This window comes from Podarcis erhardii (genome assembly GCF_964252035.2).
Source record: "Podarcis erhardii genome assembly, chromosome: 6".
Classification (NCBI taxonomy): domain Eukaryota; kingdom Metazoa; phylum Chordata; class Lepidosauria; order Squamata; family Lacertidae; genus Podarcis; species Podarcis erhardii.
In genome coordinates this window covers 45693166-45713794 of record NC_138510.1, presented here as the reverse complement: position 1 = coordinate 45713794, position 20629 = coordinate 45693166, and the positions used below count along the sequence as shown (strand labels likewise).

General features: G+C 42.6%; 1 protein-coding gene across 1 annotated transcript in view; it reads left to right on the top strand.

Annotated features, from left to right (window-relative positions):
* BLTP3A (bridge-like lipid transfer protein family member 3A) overlaps positions 1-20629 on the top strand; it is a 58297-nt gene that overhangs the window by 12005 nt on the left and 25663 nt on the right. The window contains exons 2-5 of the mRNA XM_081866463.1: positions 13808-13970; positions 16190-16228; positions 17816-17907; positions 20279-20468. Coding sequence (XP_081722589.1) covers positions 13808-13970; positions 16190-16228; positions 17816-17907; positions 20279-20468 — 484 coding nt within the window. The remainder of the gene's footprint in view (positions 1-13807; positions 13971-16189; positions 16229-17815; positions 17908-20278; positions 20469-20629) is intronic.

Below are 20629 nucleotides of genomic sequence, written 5' to 3'. Positions count from 1 at the left end.
CAGATTGCGATGCCTGTAAATAAGGGCAGTTCTTTACCTGAAGTTTCTTTTTTCTTTTTTTATTAATGAAGTTTCATTAATAGGGTAACCATCTTCCATAATCGGATGTTACAGTGAACAAGTCCTGTTTCACTCTCATAGGTCAAGAAAAGCTAATCCATTAGAATTAGCACTCTTACTTACCTGGCAGGGGAGACACCTCGATCATCCAGTCTTGCTTAGTCATTTGTAAGAGTTAAGCCGTCCAGCAGAAGCCTTAGAGTGCCACTCAAACCAAGACCCATTGGAACAACACTGCCACTGCTGAGTCTACAGCTCCACCGGGCCATTTGTCTAAATTTTCTCAGCAAATTTGCCGTTTATCTAAAAAAAAAGCTCACCAACGTTCGGGTTTTCCTTTAAAAAAAAGTGTAACAATTTTGGGGTGTTATGTGCACATAATGCTAAGCCAAACTATGGCTTAATGTGATCCCAGATAGGAGATTGTGGTGGCTAAACTCTCCCCGGTACTCCTGCTGCTGCTGCTATGCTGTCCAGGGCTAAGAACTCAGGCTGTGGTTTGTCGCCTTCAGACAAATCATGAGCCTGTGTTTGGTTGACATGATAAACCCAAAACATGGTTTAGCACCAGGTAGTGCAGCTGCAGTCAGACTAGGAAATAAGTGCAGTGGTTACAGTCTTCTCTCTGGGAACCCATGTGTTCATGCTAAGCCATGGCATGGCTAAATATTACATGCAAACTGGGTTTAATTAATGAGGGTATGCGATATACTCCATATTCTCCAGTGTCTCCTGTTCTAGTTTCCTATTGGTAATTTTCCTGCAGTTCCACACTTCAAATCTAAAAGGAAAATCTATTTTGGACAGGCTACAGGGAACTATTTGCTTCCTGTCTACTTCGTGAGCCTGAGAAACTAACAGACAGCCAAGTTGCCCTCCTTCTTCTCAATTGTTAAATTAGCATTTCTGTCTGTTGCCCGCAGAAACAGATGATGTGAGCTGGAACAAGTTACTTTTCTCACCTCTCATTTTGTATATACTGTGATAACATTAGAAAATGTTACTTAGCCTGGCTGCCCTTGGCTGTTTGAGGCAGGGTGATCTCTTGTTTGCCACAGGAGCAGCCACACATTAATGCAAATATGTCTATCTCTTTTTGTGAACTCAAGATATTTTTAGGTGTGTTGCAGAGTTCGTTGTTACTGTTGCACTGCAGAATGGCATGAAAGTCATGGCTCTGGGAATATAACATGGTTTCAGACGGAGCAGTTAACACACCAGCAGCAACACCCCATCATAATGAATGCTTCTGGATTCCCGGGCTCCCAGATCTGCTGCTGCCAGCACTGCCAACGGAGAGGAATCGGGGGTGCCCGGGGCGTCTTTCAAGGGAGCCAAAACACCCCCCCACGACCTTGATTGAGCCGGAAAGGCACCCGACCCCCCCCCCAACAGCCGAGAGGAGCTCCAAATCCAGGAAGACAGTGGAGCTAACGCAGAGAGGGAGAAAAAGAGAAGGAGGAAGGAAGGAAGGAAGGAAGGAAGGAAGGAAGGAAGGAAGGAAGAAAGAAAGAAAGAAAGAAAGAAAGAAAGAGGAGCCCTAGCTTTGCCGGCAAGGAAGAGGGGAGGTAGGTGAACACGGGAAGGCAAAGGACGCTGCGAAAAAAAAAAACACGTGGCTGAGCCGACCGGAGCCTACCCCTCCATGCAAAGCCGCATGACAAAGGAGATCACAGAAAGGAAGAAACTACCCCCTTCTTTTCTCCTTTTTTCTATAAAAAACAACAGCCAACAAACAAAATCCTTTTTTTAACTCCTTCCTACCCCTCTCCCCCCTTCTTAAAAAAGAAATTCTTTTTTATTCCCCCCCCCCATATACCTACTTTTATCATTTTTCTTTTTAAGAGAGGGGCCACTGCTGCTGCAGCCACCCTTTATTTGAATCTCTATTTTTATTTCTATCTTTTCTACACACTATTTAAAGACACACTTTTCCACACACACACACCCTCAATTTAAACCTCATTTTATTTTCACCTCAAACCCCCCTCTTAAGAATTAAAATGGCAGTACCCAGAAAACAGCCCTGAACCATCACAGGCCATTTCCTGGGACTGCCACTTCGCCCCAGACTTTCCACTCTCTTTTACCTATCCTCTTTTACCTATACTTTACTCATTTTTATTTTCATTTTTAAATAAAAAGCTCTATCTATCTATCTAAAGACAACCCCCCCCCCTTTTTTTTTTTTTTACCTTTAATTCTCATTTTTATCTTTTACCTGTACATTTTTAATTACTTTTTTACAAATAAAAAATAACAACAATAATTAGGGGAAAATATTATTATTATTATTATTATTTTATTTTATTTTTTTTAAAAAAAACACCACACATTTTTTCCCCTCTCTCTTTTTAAAGCCCGTTCTTGTCTATTTGTTGGCTTGTTCTTGAGGGGGGAATCTTTCGCCCCCAGCTACGACCACCACTCTCTTTTAAAACAAAAATTTCCTCTATATCACTGCTATTGTTACTGATACTCTCTCCCTCAACTCCCCCCTTTTATTTTTCTCTCCCTTTTTGCTCTCCCCTCTCTCTCTTCACCCCTCCTCATTTTTTCCCCTTATCCCACCTTTCATTTTCCATCCCCAACTTTTTTTTTCTATCCCTTTTATTTTTTAAAATCAACCCCCCCTTTTTTAGCCTGTCCGTCAGTTTGTTTTTGAGAGGGGAGCCCTTTCCCCCCACCCCCTCTTTTGAAATAAGACTTTCCCCCATACCATTGCAGCAGCTCACCCTCCCTCCCTCCTCCCCTCTCCCCCTCTCTTTTCTTCTCCTTCCCTCCCCCACCCTTCCCCCTCCTCCTCTCATTCTCTCTCCCTCCTCCCTCTCCATCCCCCCCCTTCCCCTAAAGGAAACACATACACACATTCATATCACCCTATCATAATTTGCCCCCTCATACTATAGCTAAAACTACTGCTGCAATCTAATACCTCTGATATTACTGTACTATCTCTCCTCTCAACTCTTTTTGGCTCTCTCTCTCTCTTCTCTCTTACTCCAATCTCCCCTCTCCCCCCCCCCGCCTCCCCCTTCTTCTCTCTTTCTTCTTCTTCTTCTTCCCTTTTCTCCCTCCACCCTTTACATATAGCCTATTTGTCTGTCTCTGTTTCTAAGCGCACTCCCAACCCCAATTTCCACCTTAACTGGACCCCAGTACCCCTTTGGGTATATACAACCCCCTCCTAAAGACATATTTCCCCTGGCCCCACCCCTCTAATCTCTTGCATCTCTACCTGCTAACCCCCCTCCCTTTATATGAACTGTCTGTCCGTTAGTCTACCCACCTCTGCTTACCTGCCCTCCCCCCCAGCCTCGGCGGCACCGCTGAGGCAACTACAGAAAACCCAAGAGAAGTTCTTAAAACACAGGCTAGAAGTGACACAAATGACCGCCTAATCCAAACGCTCTGTAAAAGCCACCAGCCAACAAAGCCTGATCAGCTCAACAACCCAACAATACCCAGGAATCACCACAAGCACAACTCCTAACCACCACACGCCCTACCCCAAGTGGACGCCAAGCCAACCTCAAACCAAAACTATCAGGGAGACTGAGATTACACCAACCAGGGAGATGGCAAACAATGCTAAGATGGTAACTCCCCTTCAAGATGATGACCACCCAATAACGAAACGAGATCTGAGGGAAATGGAAGCAAGATTAGAAGAAACACTGAAGGCCACAATGGCTCCCATGCAGGTACTAATCAACAATCTAACCTCCAAAGTGGAAGCTCTAGAGAACAAAAACCAAATGCAAGAAAAAATAATAGAGCAATACCGGGAGGAGAATGCACGTGTGAACAAGAAACTGGACGAACTGGTAAACCAAATGGAAACAGAACACAGAGAGATGAAAATTAAGCAAGCCGACCTTGAAGATTGCAATAGACGCTGTAACATCCGCTTCCGCAACTTTCCTGAAAAAGCAGAGGAGAAAAGCCCAACAGACCTAATTATACGCTGGCTGAAAAACACAATCCCAGGCCTGAAACTTGAGGCAGATGACTTGGAGAGGGCTCACAGAGCCCTAAAACCTATGCCAAAACCCAGCGCCCCCCCAAGAGACATCATTGTATGCTTCACGCGCTACAAAAAGAAGGAAGAGGTATGGAACAACCTCAGAAACTCAACCAACCTTCGATATGGAGAAACCCCCATTCTGGCCCTACAGGACCTATCTCAGGATACTCTAAACCGGAGGAAAAGCCTGCGCCCATGCACCCAGCGTCTCCAACAAGCAGGGATCAAATACCGATGGGGCTTCCCCTTCCGTCTCATTGTAACAACCAATACAACACAACACATGGTTACCAGCATACCTGAGGCCCTGCAACTACTAAAGAACCTTGAACTCGACCTCCCACCGGAATGGCAACCGACAAATCCACCAAGTGACAGCCCCAACCACGAGGAAACAACAGCAAGCAACTGGACGACGGTACAGAGCAAAAAGAAACAACAGAAGCGGCAGAACAACGCAAACCAATACAGACAAGCACAACGCTCAGAACCGTCCCGCCGGCCATACGACACAAGAAACCAGACCAAGACTAACCAAACCAATTCATCGCAGATGGACAACCCTACAACAACAACAACAACTGCAGCTCAATGAAGCAACCAGGAAAAAACCCCACAAACCGAAGGACTGGTGATTTCTCCCCCCCCCCTTTTCCCCCTCTCCCCCCCCAAAACATAGATTTAGTTAACACCATCAACATTCCCCCCAGCCCCGCACCCCCACAGAAACCCCCACCCCAACACCAGTCCAGACGACCTCAACCACATTCCCCATCACCCACACCTTCAACATCCTCATACTCCACACTAAGGAAAAACAACTCCAACCTTAATAACACAACCCACAATCAGGCTAAAATCTGATACCCAACCAGCAATATGGTGGCACCAGAGCGTACCAGCACCCACATCCCCACCCCAACACACCAACAATGTTGCTTATAACATTGGCAACATTGCTTACGAACCTTATACCTGACAGCGACGTTACAAAGTCACTTCACACTGTCTCGCTGATCACCCCCTATCGCAGACAACAGGGGAGATGGCCTGTCCTTGAACATGGCCTTCCACACCAGCTGAGACCTAGGACCAACCGGCTAAATGCCAGATGGCCCAAAATACCCCAAACAAACACCTATATGACTATATATAGGAAACTCCCTACAACTTACCCCCTACTCTTTAACCCAAATCTCACTCTACTCCCACTAGCCCCCCACCCACCACACCCTAGGTCAGCGCAACCCCACTGGTTCTTTAAACAACACGAAGAGAGAGACACAAGACAACCCGAACGGGTTGGCAGGGAATCGCCCCACATAAAAGATAAGCAAGATGGCTAACCTAAAAGCAATTACATTAAATGTGAGGGGGCTGGGAAACCCCATCAAAAGAAAACGCATCACCTCATACATAAACACCATGAAACCACACATCACCTTCCTACAAGAAATACACAACCCACCCAAAGGCAGCAAACTCCTGAGCGACCCCCGCTTCAGTCAACAGTGGGTCGCACAAGGCTCAGGGAAAGCTCGTGGTGTAGCCATAATACTCAGTAGAGACCTGAACTTCACTGCCACAACAGTCCTCAAGGACAAAAAAGGCAGATTCATTTTCGCTAAAGGGACACTAGATGGCAAAATCAAACTGACAATCGGCTCCATATATGCCCCAAACACCAAACAATTAGAATTCTTCCAGAAGACACTAAACAAATTCCTCTCCTTCTCTGAAGGGGAAGCAATCCTAGGAGGGGACCTCAATCTAAATATGAAAGGTTTATCCCTGAAAGATATCCACCCCACAACCCCATGGGCAACCTTCCTCCGAAGGAAACCCCCAACAACTAGGAACTCTTACAAGTTACTAAAAATGCTAAAAAACAGGGGTCTCTACGACATTTGGGGTGAGCAAAACCCGGGAGACATCAGCCATACATTCCAATCAGGACGCCATGATACAGTGTCCAGACTGGACAGCATTTTACTCACACAGGGTCTGATCCCCTCAGTGGAATCAACAAACATAGGTAACATTAAAATCACAGATCACGCCCCAGTAGAAGTCATCGTTAAAATAGGAGAAGGAACACAAACCACCCCATCATGGTCCTTCAGTCCCATCCTAACTACAAACAAACAAATTAGAGAGAGTCTCACAAAAACCCTCCAAAACTACTTCAAGGAAAATGATGTAAACAATATAACAACCCCCCTCCTATGGGACGCAATGAAAGCGGTCACCAGAGGAGCTTGCATAAAAGAGAAAACATTCCTTAAAAAACAAACCTCCTCAAAAATTAGCAAAATAGAACAAGACATCACAGCCCTCTCATCACGCTACAAACAAACAGGATCTAAAAAACTCCTCAAACTTATAGAACAAAAAAGGAGAGAACTAGACTCCCTAGAAATTAACAAAACAATGATCAACATTCTATACTCTAAACAACGTTTCTACGAATATGGAGGGAAAAACTCCAGATTACTAGCAAATAGATGTAGGAAAAAAGCACTCAAAACAAGAATACACTGCATCACCAAAAAAGACGGCAACATAACATTCTCCCCCGAAGAAATAACCTCAGAATTTGCAGAATTCTACGCCAACCTATACACCTCCCATAACCCACCAGAGAAGGAAATCAGAACATTTCTAGCAGGACTGACCATGCCTACCCTAACTGATGAGGAACAGGAATTCATGGACAGCCCTATCACCCCAGAGGAAATAGATGCGGTCCTCAAAAACCTGAAACCACACAAAGCCCCAGGCCCAGATGGCTTCACAGCAGAATTCTATAGGAAATTCAAAGAACCCTTGATGCCCTACATGACCCGCCTATTCAACGACATCATAAAAGGGGCCCCCATCCCCAAAACCTGGACCCACTCCAAAATAGTCTCCATCCCAAAACCACTAAAAGACAGCCTCAAAGTAGAATCATACCGCCCAATCTCATTAATAAACCAAGACTACAAGATATTCACATCAATCTTGGCCAACCGCCTAAAAATCTTCCTACACAAGTTAATAGCCCCAGACCAGACTGGCTTTGTCCCTGGCCGCAATATAACAGACCCCATCAGGAAACTACTGAACCTGATCGAACACAGCAAGGCAACGAAACTCCCATTGACAATCATGTCCCTAGACATCCTCAAAGCCTTTGATTGCTTGGAGTGGAAATACATATTAGCAGTACTAACTAACATGAAATTTGGCCCCAACTTCCTACAAATCCTCAAACAAATATACTCCCAAGCCTCAGCAAAATGCAGAACTAACAATATGGATTCTAATACTATAGCTATCCAAAGAGGCACAAAACAAGGATGCCCACTGTCTCCCTTCTTATTTATCCTGGCTCTGGAACCCTTAGCAATCCGCATCCGAGCAGCCACAGACATCAAGGGAGTGGAAATAAAAGGCAGAACCTATAAATTAGGGCTCTTTGCAGATGACCTAATGGTCACAACACCAGACCCCATAAGCACAGCAACCTCCCTAATCAGAGAACTCAACACATTTGCAATGGTGTCGGGCCTACAGGTAAATTTTACAAAGTCAGAAGCTATGTGCTTCAACACCCCTCCTCACACCCAAAAAGAACTCACGAAGGTCACCAAAATAAAACTTTGCCACACCAAGTTCAGATACCTAGGGGTACAAATAACCAGAAACCTCAATAAACTGTACCTCCACAACTACAAGCCCCTGTGGCGACAAATTAACAAAGACCTAAAGAGATGGAATAACACGAATTTCACTCTCTCAGACAAAATAGCCATGATCAAAATGATCACACTCCCAAAACTAACTTACCTATTCCAAACCCTCCCAATCTGGATCCCCTCAACACAACTTCGCAGTTGGCAGAGAAAACTACACTCCTTCATCTTCTCACATAAAAAACCAAGAATAAGCCCCAAATACCTGCACCTCCCCACCTCAGAAGGAGGATGGGGAATCCCCAACATAGAAGCATATTACAATGCCAACCAAATACGCCATATAATCCCATATATACTAGAAGATGAGACAAAACAATGGGTACACCTAGAGAGAGACACAATTGAAAACACCTGCACCACAACATACCCACTCCTCCCAAACAAACTAAAGAAAATTCCCACAACACTTAACAGGTACACACAGACCATGCTCAAAGCATGGAAAACACAAATAGGCAAACTCTCCCCAACCCCATCCCCACTAATCCCCCTGGCGTACCACCCATTATTCCACCATGCAGCACAAAACCTCCAGATAAAAACCTGGCGAACCAAAGGCTTATATCGCCTAATAGACTTTTATAAAAATAACAAACCCTTGTCAACACAAGAAATACAAGACAAACTAGAAGACACCCAAATGACCTGGTTAACACAACACCAACTACATGCCTTCTTAAACAACCCAACAGTAAAATCAGCAGCAACTAGGCCCCTGACAGCCTTCGAAAACCTCCTCCTAACAACAAAGGGAAACGGTAAAGGGACGGTATCCGCAATATACAAAATACTACTCCAAAATCCCGCAAATCCCCTAGACACAATCAAAAAACAATGGGAGAATGACATAGGCTATGAGATTAACCCCACTCAATGGACCAGAATGTGGTCTAAACCCCCCTTTAAATCCATATCAACAAAAAGAAAAGAACTCACACTGAAACTCACCTACAGGTGGTACCTAACACCAAGGAAACTAGCGCTAATACACCCAGGAACCTCACCAAAATGCTGGAGAGGGTGCACCTCCTCAGGCACATACCTCCACATGTGGTGGGAGTGTCCCAAAATTCAACTATTCTGGACAACAGCCATACGAGAAATATGTAAAATAACTAAGCAAGTAATAGACATCACCCCAGAATTGGCCCTACTAAACATCTTCCAAGACAACAATGCCCATTTACACCACAAAGAACTCATAACCCACCTGCTCTCAGCAGCCAGAAGCATCATAACCAGACACTGGAGAGACCTGTCAGGAGTAAGCATGGACCAATGGTACCAAATAGTATGGGAAACAGCCCTACTAGAAAAATTAACTAATAAACTGAAACTGACACGGGGACAAACAGAAGAAGACGCCTTCACCCCGGTATGGCTCCCCTTTATCACATACACAGCCCAACAGGACAATGACAATAATCCACCAACAGCATACAAATCAATATGGCTAACCTGATCCAAAACACCCACCCACCTCACTCGCACACGAAAACAAAGATCACCACAGCCAATCACAAGCAAACAATCACACCCTAAGCCAACCCCAACCTCTCTCACCACCAAAGGAACACAAGTGAACAACACAAGCAACGCTGACACCAAACTCTACATACATTAAACATAATAGAAACACCGCCACCCGACCCCACCCCCATCCATCCCCCCCCTCTCCCCACCCCCCTTTCTTTTTTATTTCTGTTTTCTTCTCCCCCTAATGCCTCAACAAATGAAACGGATTTGTAAAAACGTTACATGGAAGAAGAAGAAGAAGAAAAAATACGAGGCACTACCCTTCTGTAAAACAAGAAAATCCTTAATAATAATAAAAAAAAAAAAAAAAATAACATGGTTTCACTGTTCACTGATATTATTGTTGCTTCAATCCATCAACCTCTGATGGATGATTTAGAAGGATTGGGTCCGGCATCACTTTCGCTGTGCTTGTGTGCCAGTATCCATATTCAGCAGAGTTACATCTCAACGCAGCTCCTTCCTTGGGGTTGAAGGTACACACAGTAGTCAATAAACACTCATGGATGCCATAAAGATTCAGTCAAGTGTAGAAACTTTACTTGACAGGCATAAAAGCGTATTGGTAGCAAATATATACAGACATTCACCACTGCCATGGTCAAGACATGCTTAGAGTCCAGCAAGAGTCCAAGACTCTCTGTTTCTCTTACCACAAGACACAAGCAAGAGACTCACAAGTTATACAGAACTGTTGGTATCAATACTTCCTGTCACACTGCGCATGTCCAAAGAACAGTTCCCACAGAAAATGTTCTTGCAGAGACAAATCAATCTCAGCCTTCTGCTGCTTCTTGAGACATCTTCTCTGTTCTTCTCTGTTTCTGGAACAAATGATTAACTCACACACAGAGAGAATATCCAACAATAATTTCATGCAGTGAATAAAAATTAGAAGAGAATCAGAAGGCAGAGGATTGTCCAGGTGATACCTTTTCCTACAGCTGGTAGCACCTGCCTGAAAGTGCAAGAAAAGGTATTGCAAGAAAAAGGTATTAACTAGTACAAGGAATTTGAGTAGCTACTGTTGTGGACTGTGCTTCCTGTGGTGCTCCTGTTAGTCTCTAGCCTGGGATTTGCATTAGCAGAGATAGATGGAGGCTGCACAGTGTCTATGTGTAGCATGCAAGCATCAGGCACTCTGAATCAGCATGCCTAACAAAAAAAAAATCCCAACCACCTGGAAGCCAACTTGTATATTAGTTATACATTAAGGAGATCAAGAAAGTACCCGATTCCTATGAGCAATGTAATGTGTGAAGATGGCAACTCTTGCAGTACTGTGGCAGCCACTTTTGTGGACAAGGAAATACATATTCAGCCACCCCTTTCATGGAAGTTCCTGCTGTAGTACTGAAGAGTATCTGCCTAATTATACTGCTTTTATGATTAGATCATTGTCTATGCTACTAAATGCACATAGAGAGGCCAGTGGAATATATGAATTAGCCATAAATTGGGTTCACCAGGTTCTCAGCTGTCTGTTCAGCATCTGTTTCTTGCAGAGTCACAGCCAAACCTGGAACTGATTCTACTTGCGACCAGAATAGCCCTTGTTCACTCTTCTTTTCCCTGCTGAGTTTCTGGCAGAGTTTTGCTGAAGTCTGTCTTTGTGAAAGGCACAATGAAGTAGTGCTTTTTCAGGCAAAGGGAAATGAGAGAACCACAGGGCGTGATTAACACTGGAATCTAATCTTACTCTTGCCAACAATGGGGTCTTTTCTTCTCCACCTGCTGGGCTGCTGTGAAGAATTAGAAAAGAGGAATGTGTGTGAAATGCTTTTGGGTTTTCAGTAATTAGCAAATTATCAGGCGGATAATCTCAATGAACTGGGATCCAGAAAGGATGAAGATACATTATCACACAGTTTCAGTTCAGATTGTTTCTTGTTGAGAACATTTTCCTATGGAGCTAGGTCCTTTGGAGAGAGGAATGGGCAGGATAACTTGATCTGTTTTTCCCTTGACAGTCCCTGTGGCCTGTGACCACACTGAGAGACCTGGTTACAGCCTTATTGCACCAACCCAGAGTGATGTTGAATCATGTTAATGTTATGTGCTTTAAATAGAACTATTTTTTTGCAGAGTGATATAGTACTCTACTAGTTGCAGATTAGAAACAGCCTAGGGATTCGTGTGTCTAGAGAGAAATAAAGGCTTAAATTGTTCTCTCATGGCCCTATTCACATCTTCATTGTATACCTCAGGGAGAAAACAACCCCAGCCACTGCTACCTCATTGAATTTACGGTAACTAATTAAATCAGGCACTCTGAATCAGTAAAAGCTTGACCACCTCAGGAGTGTATGCTAATTTCTCTTCCTTGAATTTCCAGTTTTAGCAAAAAGACACAACTCATGTGCATGGTAGATTATTAGTCCATTAGTTTCTTCTTCCTTGTGTTGGGGAGAAGGACCACTCAGTGGTAAAGCACATCTTTTGCATCCAAAAGTTCCCAGGTTTAATTTCTGGGGTCTCCTGATACGACTGGAAAAGACTTCTATCTGAAACGTTGGAGAGTTAGTGCCAAACAGTCCAGTCCAGAGGTAGGCAGAAGGTAGATCAGGGTTCACTGGTAGATCTCTAGGTGATTTTCAGTAGATCAGCAAGTGCTTCTGATTTCCACTTGTCTGAAAATAGCAACAACTAAAAAGTTTTCACTTTCTAAATTAGGCTGATGGGTGAGGGGGGCCTAGCTTTGCCAAGGCAATGCCTACAAATTTCTGGCTGAGCATGTGCTCAGATGCACCATATTTATTAATTCCTAGCATATATCTGCCCAACTGAGCCACCATATTGCACTTGGCTCCAGTTGGTAGATCTCAGGGTTTTTGCTGTTAAAAAAAAAGTACATCCCACAAGTCAAAGGTCTGCTCATCCCTAGTGTAGACATTGTTGAGCTAGATGACCAGTGGTTTGACACTGTATAAAGAAACTTCCTGTATTGGGGGGGGGGCATGGGGCATGGTTAAAAGACTGAGAGCAAGATAAAGTTAGCTTGTGCGTTCCTTTGTACTCCCTCCCAAGGTTTGCTTTAACCTGGGTATAATTTTTCCTGTGCATCAGTACCAATCAGGATTGTGACTAATCAGGATTGCCCTTGTACTCAGAGTTGAATAACCACTTCAAGCCCGGGTTCCAGATCTGGTTACGGCAGCAATCCTGGCTACTGTTAATTTGTGATGCAGCTGTAATGTTACACTGTTGAGGGTGGAAGAATATGAGCTTGCAGAATATTCATGATATCCCTGTCATGCTAAATTAGGAATGTTACATCTATATCAGGCCAGAGGAAGAAAGTGAAAACATACACTGGCAAATTTCTGTCATTGTGTATCTGAACTTGGTGTTTTCACCCCTCCTCATAATGTTCCCAGTATCAACAAGAGCTGGGAGTTTTCTGGGATTGGGCAATTCTAAGAGATAGTTTTGGTATGACTGATCCACAAGGGAGAGAGTATCAGGCAACCCTGCACAATCCCACAGCAAGCTTGCTGTTAGCCTCAGATTGTGATAAACTCCTTTCTTTTTGCTGCTTAAGTCCTGCCTCATGCTAAATGGTTGCTTACAGAAAGCTTGTGGTAACTTCACATTATGGTGACGATATAGGGAAAATATATGAACAAACATTAATTATGCAGTGTAATATTTCTGAACAGAGAACTCACAATTAACAGCTAGGTTTGAAAAAGTACAGCGATTCTCTTTTGCAGTGGATAACAAGGAGATGGCTGGTGTAAGTTGTTTGAAAGGACAGGACAAGATTTTCCAGCATAGAGGAAAACATGTTCACAGCTGTGCCTATGTATATTAACTCATAAATGGGCAGAGAATTGCAGCCAGGGGTTAAAAGGGCTGAATATCAAAAGAGAAGTCCCAAGTATAAATTTAAAAGAAAAGCACTTTATAGTTTCACTGCCATCTTTGCATTCCCACTGCTTAATGTATTCATACCAAAGTCTATTCTACATTCCATTCCACTCCATTCTTCTACCTGTCATTTTACCCTGAAAGCCTTTACAGTTTTTATCCAGCATTAGAACTACCCTCAGTCATCATATTGACTCTATTATCTGAGACCTACTCGGCAGGCAAGTGTACTGAAAGATATATGTGTTTTCTAGGAGGAGGAATTAACAGCTAATAATTATAGTTACTAGCAACAAGAGAACTTAATATGCTCCAGCAGAATTTTATCCAGATAAATGTTGCTGTCTGTATTATTTTTTGCAGCATTTTAAATGTAAGACGGATTTTAAAATTTTGATATTTCTCACTATATAATATTGCAAAGGAGGACACTGCAAGAAGTAGACAATTTCATGACATAATTCTTACTTTACAACAAGAATTATGGTGAATGAGCTGAAACTGAGATGAAAGGTTGCTCTGTCCACTGATCCATGCAAGCTTTAGCTTTTTCTCTTTTCCCCCTTGGCAACAGGTTTACAAAGAACCTCTCTCCTGATAAGATCAACCTGAGCACACTCAAAGGACAGGGGCAGCTGACTAACCTTGAACTAGATGAAGAAGTCCTGCAGAATGTATTGGAATTGCCCACCTGGCTTGCCATTACTCGGGTCTTTTGTAACAAGGCTTCCATCAGGGTGAGTGAAATTATCAGCAAAAGCTTTTGCAGTACTGAAAGTATATCCTGTCCTGACTACATGCCATTCTTCCTACTTTCCTACTAAACAAGTGGAATCCTCACCCCAAGCTGCTCTGGCTTTGTACCCAAATCGCTAATCTTCCCGTACATGTGCTATGAAATCTGCTCCAATAACTGGCACAAGAGGATCAAGTTCTGAACCAGAGATGTTGCAGAAATTACAAGCAGACTGGTTAAATTCAGTTTTAAATTGATTGTTCTGTTTCATCTGAATTTGTTCTGTTTAAATGCATAATTGCAAGGATTGTATTTAATAGTTGCAATTGAACATTTACACACAGAGCGCAATGTTCTCCTCTTGAAAATGTTGCCCCAAGCTCTTTTTGAAGCAGGAAATTGATTTTTCAGTTGATGTAAGCGAGTAATCGTTTAAGCTCCATTAGGATTACCCATAGTGGCACAAACCCCGTGCAAAATGGTTTAGGAGATTGTTAATAAAAAGTGCAGCTTTGATTTGAACTGTTCCCAGAGTAATGACCCCATCGGCTCCTTTACCTTCTTTGTTTAATACTCAGAGCTGCTTTTCATGTTACTGCTTTTTGATAGGGATGTTAATACTTGCAACATTTTAGGAACATTTTATCAGCTGAAACACCAGAAATGTCTCTTCCTTCTCAGTACATGTATGGAGAAACCACTGGAGAGTTGAAATTAGTGATCCTCCTTTTGCCAACAGATTTTAATTTTTTTCTGACATGTGTATTAATATGCTTGTTGATAAATTAACATGAGAAGCAGCCCTTGCAAGAAATGCAAAGCAAACACAATAAGGGAGTGGACTGTTTGTTATGCTCCCAAATATGAGAATGTATAACTAATGCAAACAGCAAGATTTCTCATGTGTAACATGACTCAGGATTTGATCTGCATGCGCATTGGCAAGCTTGGTTATGAAAAATTTTACAGGCCCAAGCTTTTTCAGGTTAATAGAAGGTTACATAAAAAACAGAAATTACGGAAACCAGCAAGGTGAAGGTTTCATTTCATTGTCTCTAGAAAGACCATCTCATACTTCAGGGTCTCGGTACTGGACAAGTGTTTTAAAAGATAGCTGGAAAAGGGGCTTTGTTCACTAACATTTAACAGCATTTCAGGTTTTGAATAAGGGTTATGAGGAGCTCATTACAGTAATTACAGTCGTACCTCGGGTTGAATGTGCTTCGGGTTGAGCACGTTTGAGTTGCGCTCCACGGCAACCCGGAAGTAACAGAACGTGTTACTTCCAGGTTTCACCACTCGCGCATGCACAGACGCTCAAAATGACGGCATGCGCGGAAGCAACAAAACACAACCTGCGCACACGCAGACGCACCATCTTGTCTTACGTTGCATTCAGGATGTGAACGGGGCTCTGGAATGGATCCCGTTCGCATCCCGAGGTATCACTGTACATTGAGTTGGATACAAAGATGAAGTTAACATAACAATTATGTAAGGGGATAACTGATTGGGGAATCCTCAGATGCTCTGGAGTAGGGGTAGGCAACCTAAGGCCCATGAGCCAGATGCCGCCCAATCGCCTTCTCAATCCAGCCCACAGACGGGCCAGGAATCAGCGTGTTTTTACATGAATATAAAGTGTCCTTTTATTTAAAATGCATCTCTGGGTTATTTGTGGGGCATAGGAATTTGTTCATCCCCCCCCCAAAAAAAATATAGTCTGGCTCACCACATGGTCTGAGGGACCATGTAGACTGGCCCACTGCTGAAAAAGGTTGCTGACCCCTGCAGTCTGGAGGGTCTTCTAATTCCCTGGAGTCTCCTTTCATGGGTATGGGAAATTACAGAGAGGTGGAACTGGTAACTTTCCTAAATGGGTGGAAATGCCTTTGGCTGGTGCAGCAGGATATTTGGATCCAAGCCACTGTTTCCTGTTTGGCTGTATATTGTACTTGGGCATCTGATAAAGTAGGCATGAAGGTTCATGACACAATAAATCTAAAGACCCAAAGCACTCTTTGTTCTTTATCAAATGTCTTCTGCATGCAAGAGTACAAGAAATAGTATTGTCCTCAGCTTGTATTTCCATAGAGCTGCTTTTACAGTGTCACTTTTCAGAGCAGCAGTTTGCTGGAACTGATCTTATTACTGTCACCCTGAATCTATTTAGCCCTTGTGACAGTTCGTGTTTATTTTACATCTGCTTTCTTGTTACAGATCCAGTGGACAAAGCTGAAGACTCACCCAATCTGTCTGGTAATGGCCTTGCTTACCTGTTAGTGAGAACTTGTAACTCTAGATTGTTTCAGAAGAAGAGAGAGCCTGTGTTTTCAATGCTGGAACTTAAGGCTATATACTTCTGCTGTTGATCAAATTGGTGGCAGCATAGGGCTATTTCCAATATTGCAACTTTCATTGAGAGATATAGTCCTGTATAATTCCAATGATTAAAATTAAAATGTGGGAAGGAAAGAACTGATACCTAACCCACTAGTGAAATAAACTGACCTTTCCATATATGCATTTCGTTGTATATTAGCCATTTTTAATATTATAATGTTCCTTCTTGCATTTTACTAGTTGCTTCCAAGGCAAACATCTAGTTTTGATTCAGTTGTGATTCATTGTGTTAAGTCACTTCTGAGATTATTGCCTTACCTGTGTACACTCAAAAATTATACACAAATGCACAGTTTTGTGTTTTTTAGAGTAGTGACTTGTGAGAATGAAATATTTTTTTTAGCATGGTTGTAATAGGCTAAGTAAAGGTCTTTTCTTTTCAGATCTAACACAAAAATGTCTTTTGTATTGTAATTTTTATTTTTATTTTTATTTTGTGAGCAGCAGCTAATTGGCCCTTTTGAGGGGATGAGAATACTGCTGGGATTTTTAGGGACATTTGACACACGTGGACAATATGTCAGTTCCTTACCTAGAAATGTCTGTCATATAGAAATGTTGCAATGTGTAAAGTAAACATAAATTTGCCCTGAATCTAGGCATACGTTTTAATATATTTTAGTATTTAACTTTTGTATGTTTTATAGTACAGTTGTGATTTCCCCCCCTTGATTTTACTATTTTATATTTTGTAAATCACTTTGATTGCTTTTAAAATAATCAAGCGGTGTATACATTTTATGAAATAAACTAAATACAATCAATTATGGTGGAACTATATGTTTTCTTGCAGACAAGTGTTCTCTAATTTGCCTTTTCTGGAATAAAGTAATGGTGGGAGTTGTCAACATATACAAGGGTAAATAACTTAGTAGGAAGAAAAGGTATTTAATCCCACTTGTTTGCCAATACTTGACTGGAGATTCCCCCAATCTCAAGGCTGTTTCCCCCCTAGCTGAACTTACTTACAGTTTCAAAGCTTGAGTAGGCAGGATATAAAATAACAATAGTAGTAATAATAATTATATTAAAGGGTGGTAGCCAACTAAGGCTTACTCAAAAGTTTATTTCAATGGGTCTCATGATAATTTACCAATATTAATACACTTTTATATAGGACTATATAGACTTGGGAAGCATATGAAAGAAAGAAGAAAAATGAGGAACAACATCCAAAACAGAGAACAGCCAAGTAGATCATACAGAAGACATTGCTGTGTAAATAATTGTATAAGAAGATTTGCCCTAGGAAGGTTTTGATACTTGAAACCTATTGGGTTTACCAGACTTGTTTGCCTAGCCTCTCATTTGTGCTAGTAATTAATCCTGCAGTTTCAGAAGGAGCCTGAATATCTTAAACCCAAACCTTTAGGATAGCTAATGAACACTTCTTTCTTAGGTAACTATACTTTTCCATGTCTTGTTTCCTTGCTATGTTCACAGTTGTTGGATAAAGTTGAAGTGGAGATGCGAACATGTGAAGAGCCCCGGCCACCCAATGGACAGTCTCCTATTGCCCTTGCTTCAGGACAAAGGTTAATATTGCTTGTAACCAACATTTGTCATTGCAGTGTTTTATGTTACTTCTGCTTTCCCTGTTTAAATGATGTGTTGGGTTTGACTTTGTAATCAAGTTTTCTACTTTTCAATTCCTGCTGCTTGAGATTTTACTGAAAATCTGGACACTTACGTTGAGCCTGTACGACAGAATACAGAGCCTGACTTCTGTATTGACAAATAAAGTATTATACGTTTAGACTCCAAACCACAACAAATTCTGCTTTTATATGGTTTTGGTATAATAGCAACCCTCCTGTGAGTCTTGTGTAGTTTTTCCTTGATCCTTTTCTTTCTTTCACAAAATGCAACCAGGGAGGCTACATTCTTTTGCAGAAACCTGGGGAAATGATTCTTAACCTTTTCCCTGCTAAATAATTCCACTAAGAAAAGTTACAGGGTTTTTTCTTTTTCTTCTTTGCACTGTAGGATCTAGATGGGGGACTGTAATGGTTCTAGGGGTTGCTCATGCGTAAACCGGTGCAACACCTGGCTGGGTTGCCTGAGTGAACCTTTTCTGTCCGGACAGCCACTCACCCGTGGCTGTCTCAATCGCTGGCAGAATCCGTCAGTGGGCGTTTCTTGAACTTCTTCCAGCAAAGAAGCTCTTTTGACGCCTAGTCTCCTCCTACTCTCCCTGCGCGGAAGCCTTCTGCGCAAGGAGGGTGTGGGCAGCGGAGGACCCTTACTCTCCCCGCTGGTCCCAGACAAGGAGTCATGGGACCGCCTCGCCGATTCCCCCATCTGCCCCCCTTCTCCACTGGTGCTACGCTGATTCTCTTCCCCAGAAGATGGGCTGCCTCTCCCCATCCCGGGACGCTCTCTGGGACCCCTCCGGAGCCCGGTCTCTCCCTCGGGCCCTGATGGCAGTTCCCTGACAGGGACCTTTTTTCTTTCTTTCTTTCTTTTTTTGGCAGGCTGAAGGTTCCTTACCCCCTGCTACAACATTTCTGGCTTCTCTGCTGGATGTGACTCTGTAAATGAGTATTTTTGTTAATGTGGAAAGAATTATGTGGCACTATACATATTGTACACAGGTCCATAGCTGTCAACTTTTCCCTTTTCTTGTGAGAAATCCTATTCAGAATAAGGGAATTTCCCTTTTAAAAAAGGGAAAAGTTGACAGCTGTGCACAGGTCCCACTTACTGAAAACAATGGAAATTGTTTGTTTGTCAGGCAAGCATTCACATAATGAGTCCATAATTTCCATTGATTCTTATGGGAACATTTCTAATTGGGGATGTGTCACTTTCTCCTCTCTCCATGGTTTCTTCTTGAAATGGTTGCAGCCAACCAGCAAAAGTAAGACAAAGAAAATACTGACTTCAGAGAAGTCTCTCCTGTTCCCCAATTTGTCTGATCTCTCCTGCTCTTTGATTTGTCTGATCTCACTACCTCCATCCCTCCCTGCATGGTTTTTATCTGAAAATAGCTGCTACCAACCAACAAAGCCCAACAAGCAAGGAAATAAGGAAGCAGGCAAACTCCAGATGTTTGGATATCTGAATCTGCAGAGTATATAGTAAAGTTTAGGAATATTTTTTTATGTTTGGATAAGTGAATTTTCAGGGTGGGCAGATAGTGGAACCTGCATGTATACTCTGTTTAATTAGTTGCAGCCACCAGAGTGGTACAGACAGGGTGGCATTGCTTACCTGGATTCTGAATGCCATATGTTGCTGCCAGTAACTGAGAAGGAGTGTGGTGCAGTGGCAAGAGCCCATGCTGCCCCAGCAACTGCTTCATGTTGTTTCATGTTGTTTCATGTTGTTAATGATAAATAGTAAGGCGTGCGGGTGGCGCTGTGGTCTAAACCACTGAGCCTCTTGGGCTTGCCAATCAGAAACTTGATGGTTCGAATCGCACAATGGGGTGAGCTGTTGCTCTGCCCCAACTCCTGCCTATCTAGCAGTTTGAAAGCACACCAGTGCAAGTAGATAAATAGGTACCACTGTGGCAGGAAGGTAAACAGTGTTTCTGTGCACTCTGGTTTCCATTACGGTGTTCCATTGCACCAAATATAACTTGTTCCTCTTTGTTTATTACTGTAGGATCATAATTGCTCATGAGTGTTTCAGTTTATAAATTGAATTCAATTACTGAATACTGTACATTATAATATCCTGAAACATCAGAATTTCACATTCATGAGCAGAGAGACATTTCATTACTACAGTGTTCCTTGATACTGAAGAAGGGTTGGAGAGTATAAGCACCGAGATCACATCTAGCTTGTGAATCTGCTGTGTTTAATACCTGCCTAGCAGAAACTTGCCTTGTAACAATGTTATGTCATGCTGCAATGATCAGATTTCCTGCCCTTTTAAAAGCCCTTTCCCTCCTTACAGTGAATATGGCTTTGCTGAGAAGGTAGTAGAGGGTATGTTTATTGCTGTCAATTCCATCACCATCAAGATCCACTCCAAGGCCTTCCATGCTTCTTTTGAACTGTGGCAGCTTCAAGGATACAGTGTCAACCCCAACTGGCAGCAAAGTGACCTCCGCTTCACCCGCATCACTGATCCAAACAGGGGAGAGGTAAGACCCTAATTAAATAGTCTCTTATTTGAAATCTCCTCTGCTGACTCACAAGGATTTGCAATATAGACATTCAATGACACCCCAATGCCCACCTTTAATAATCTGCTACCGATCCAGCTGGTTACAGCAACCTCCTTTGAAGCTATACTTTCAAGGGG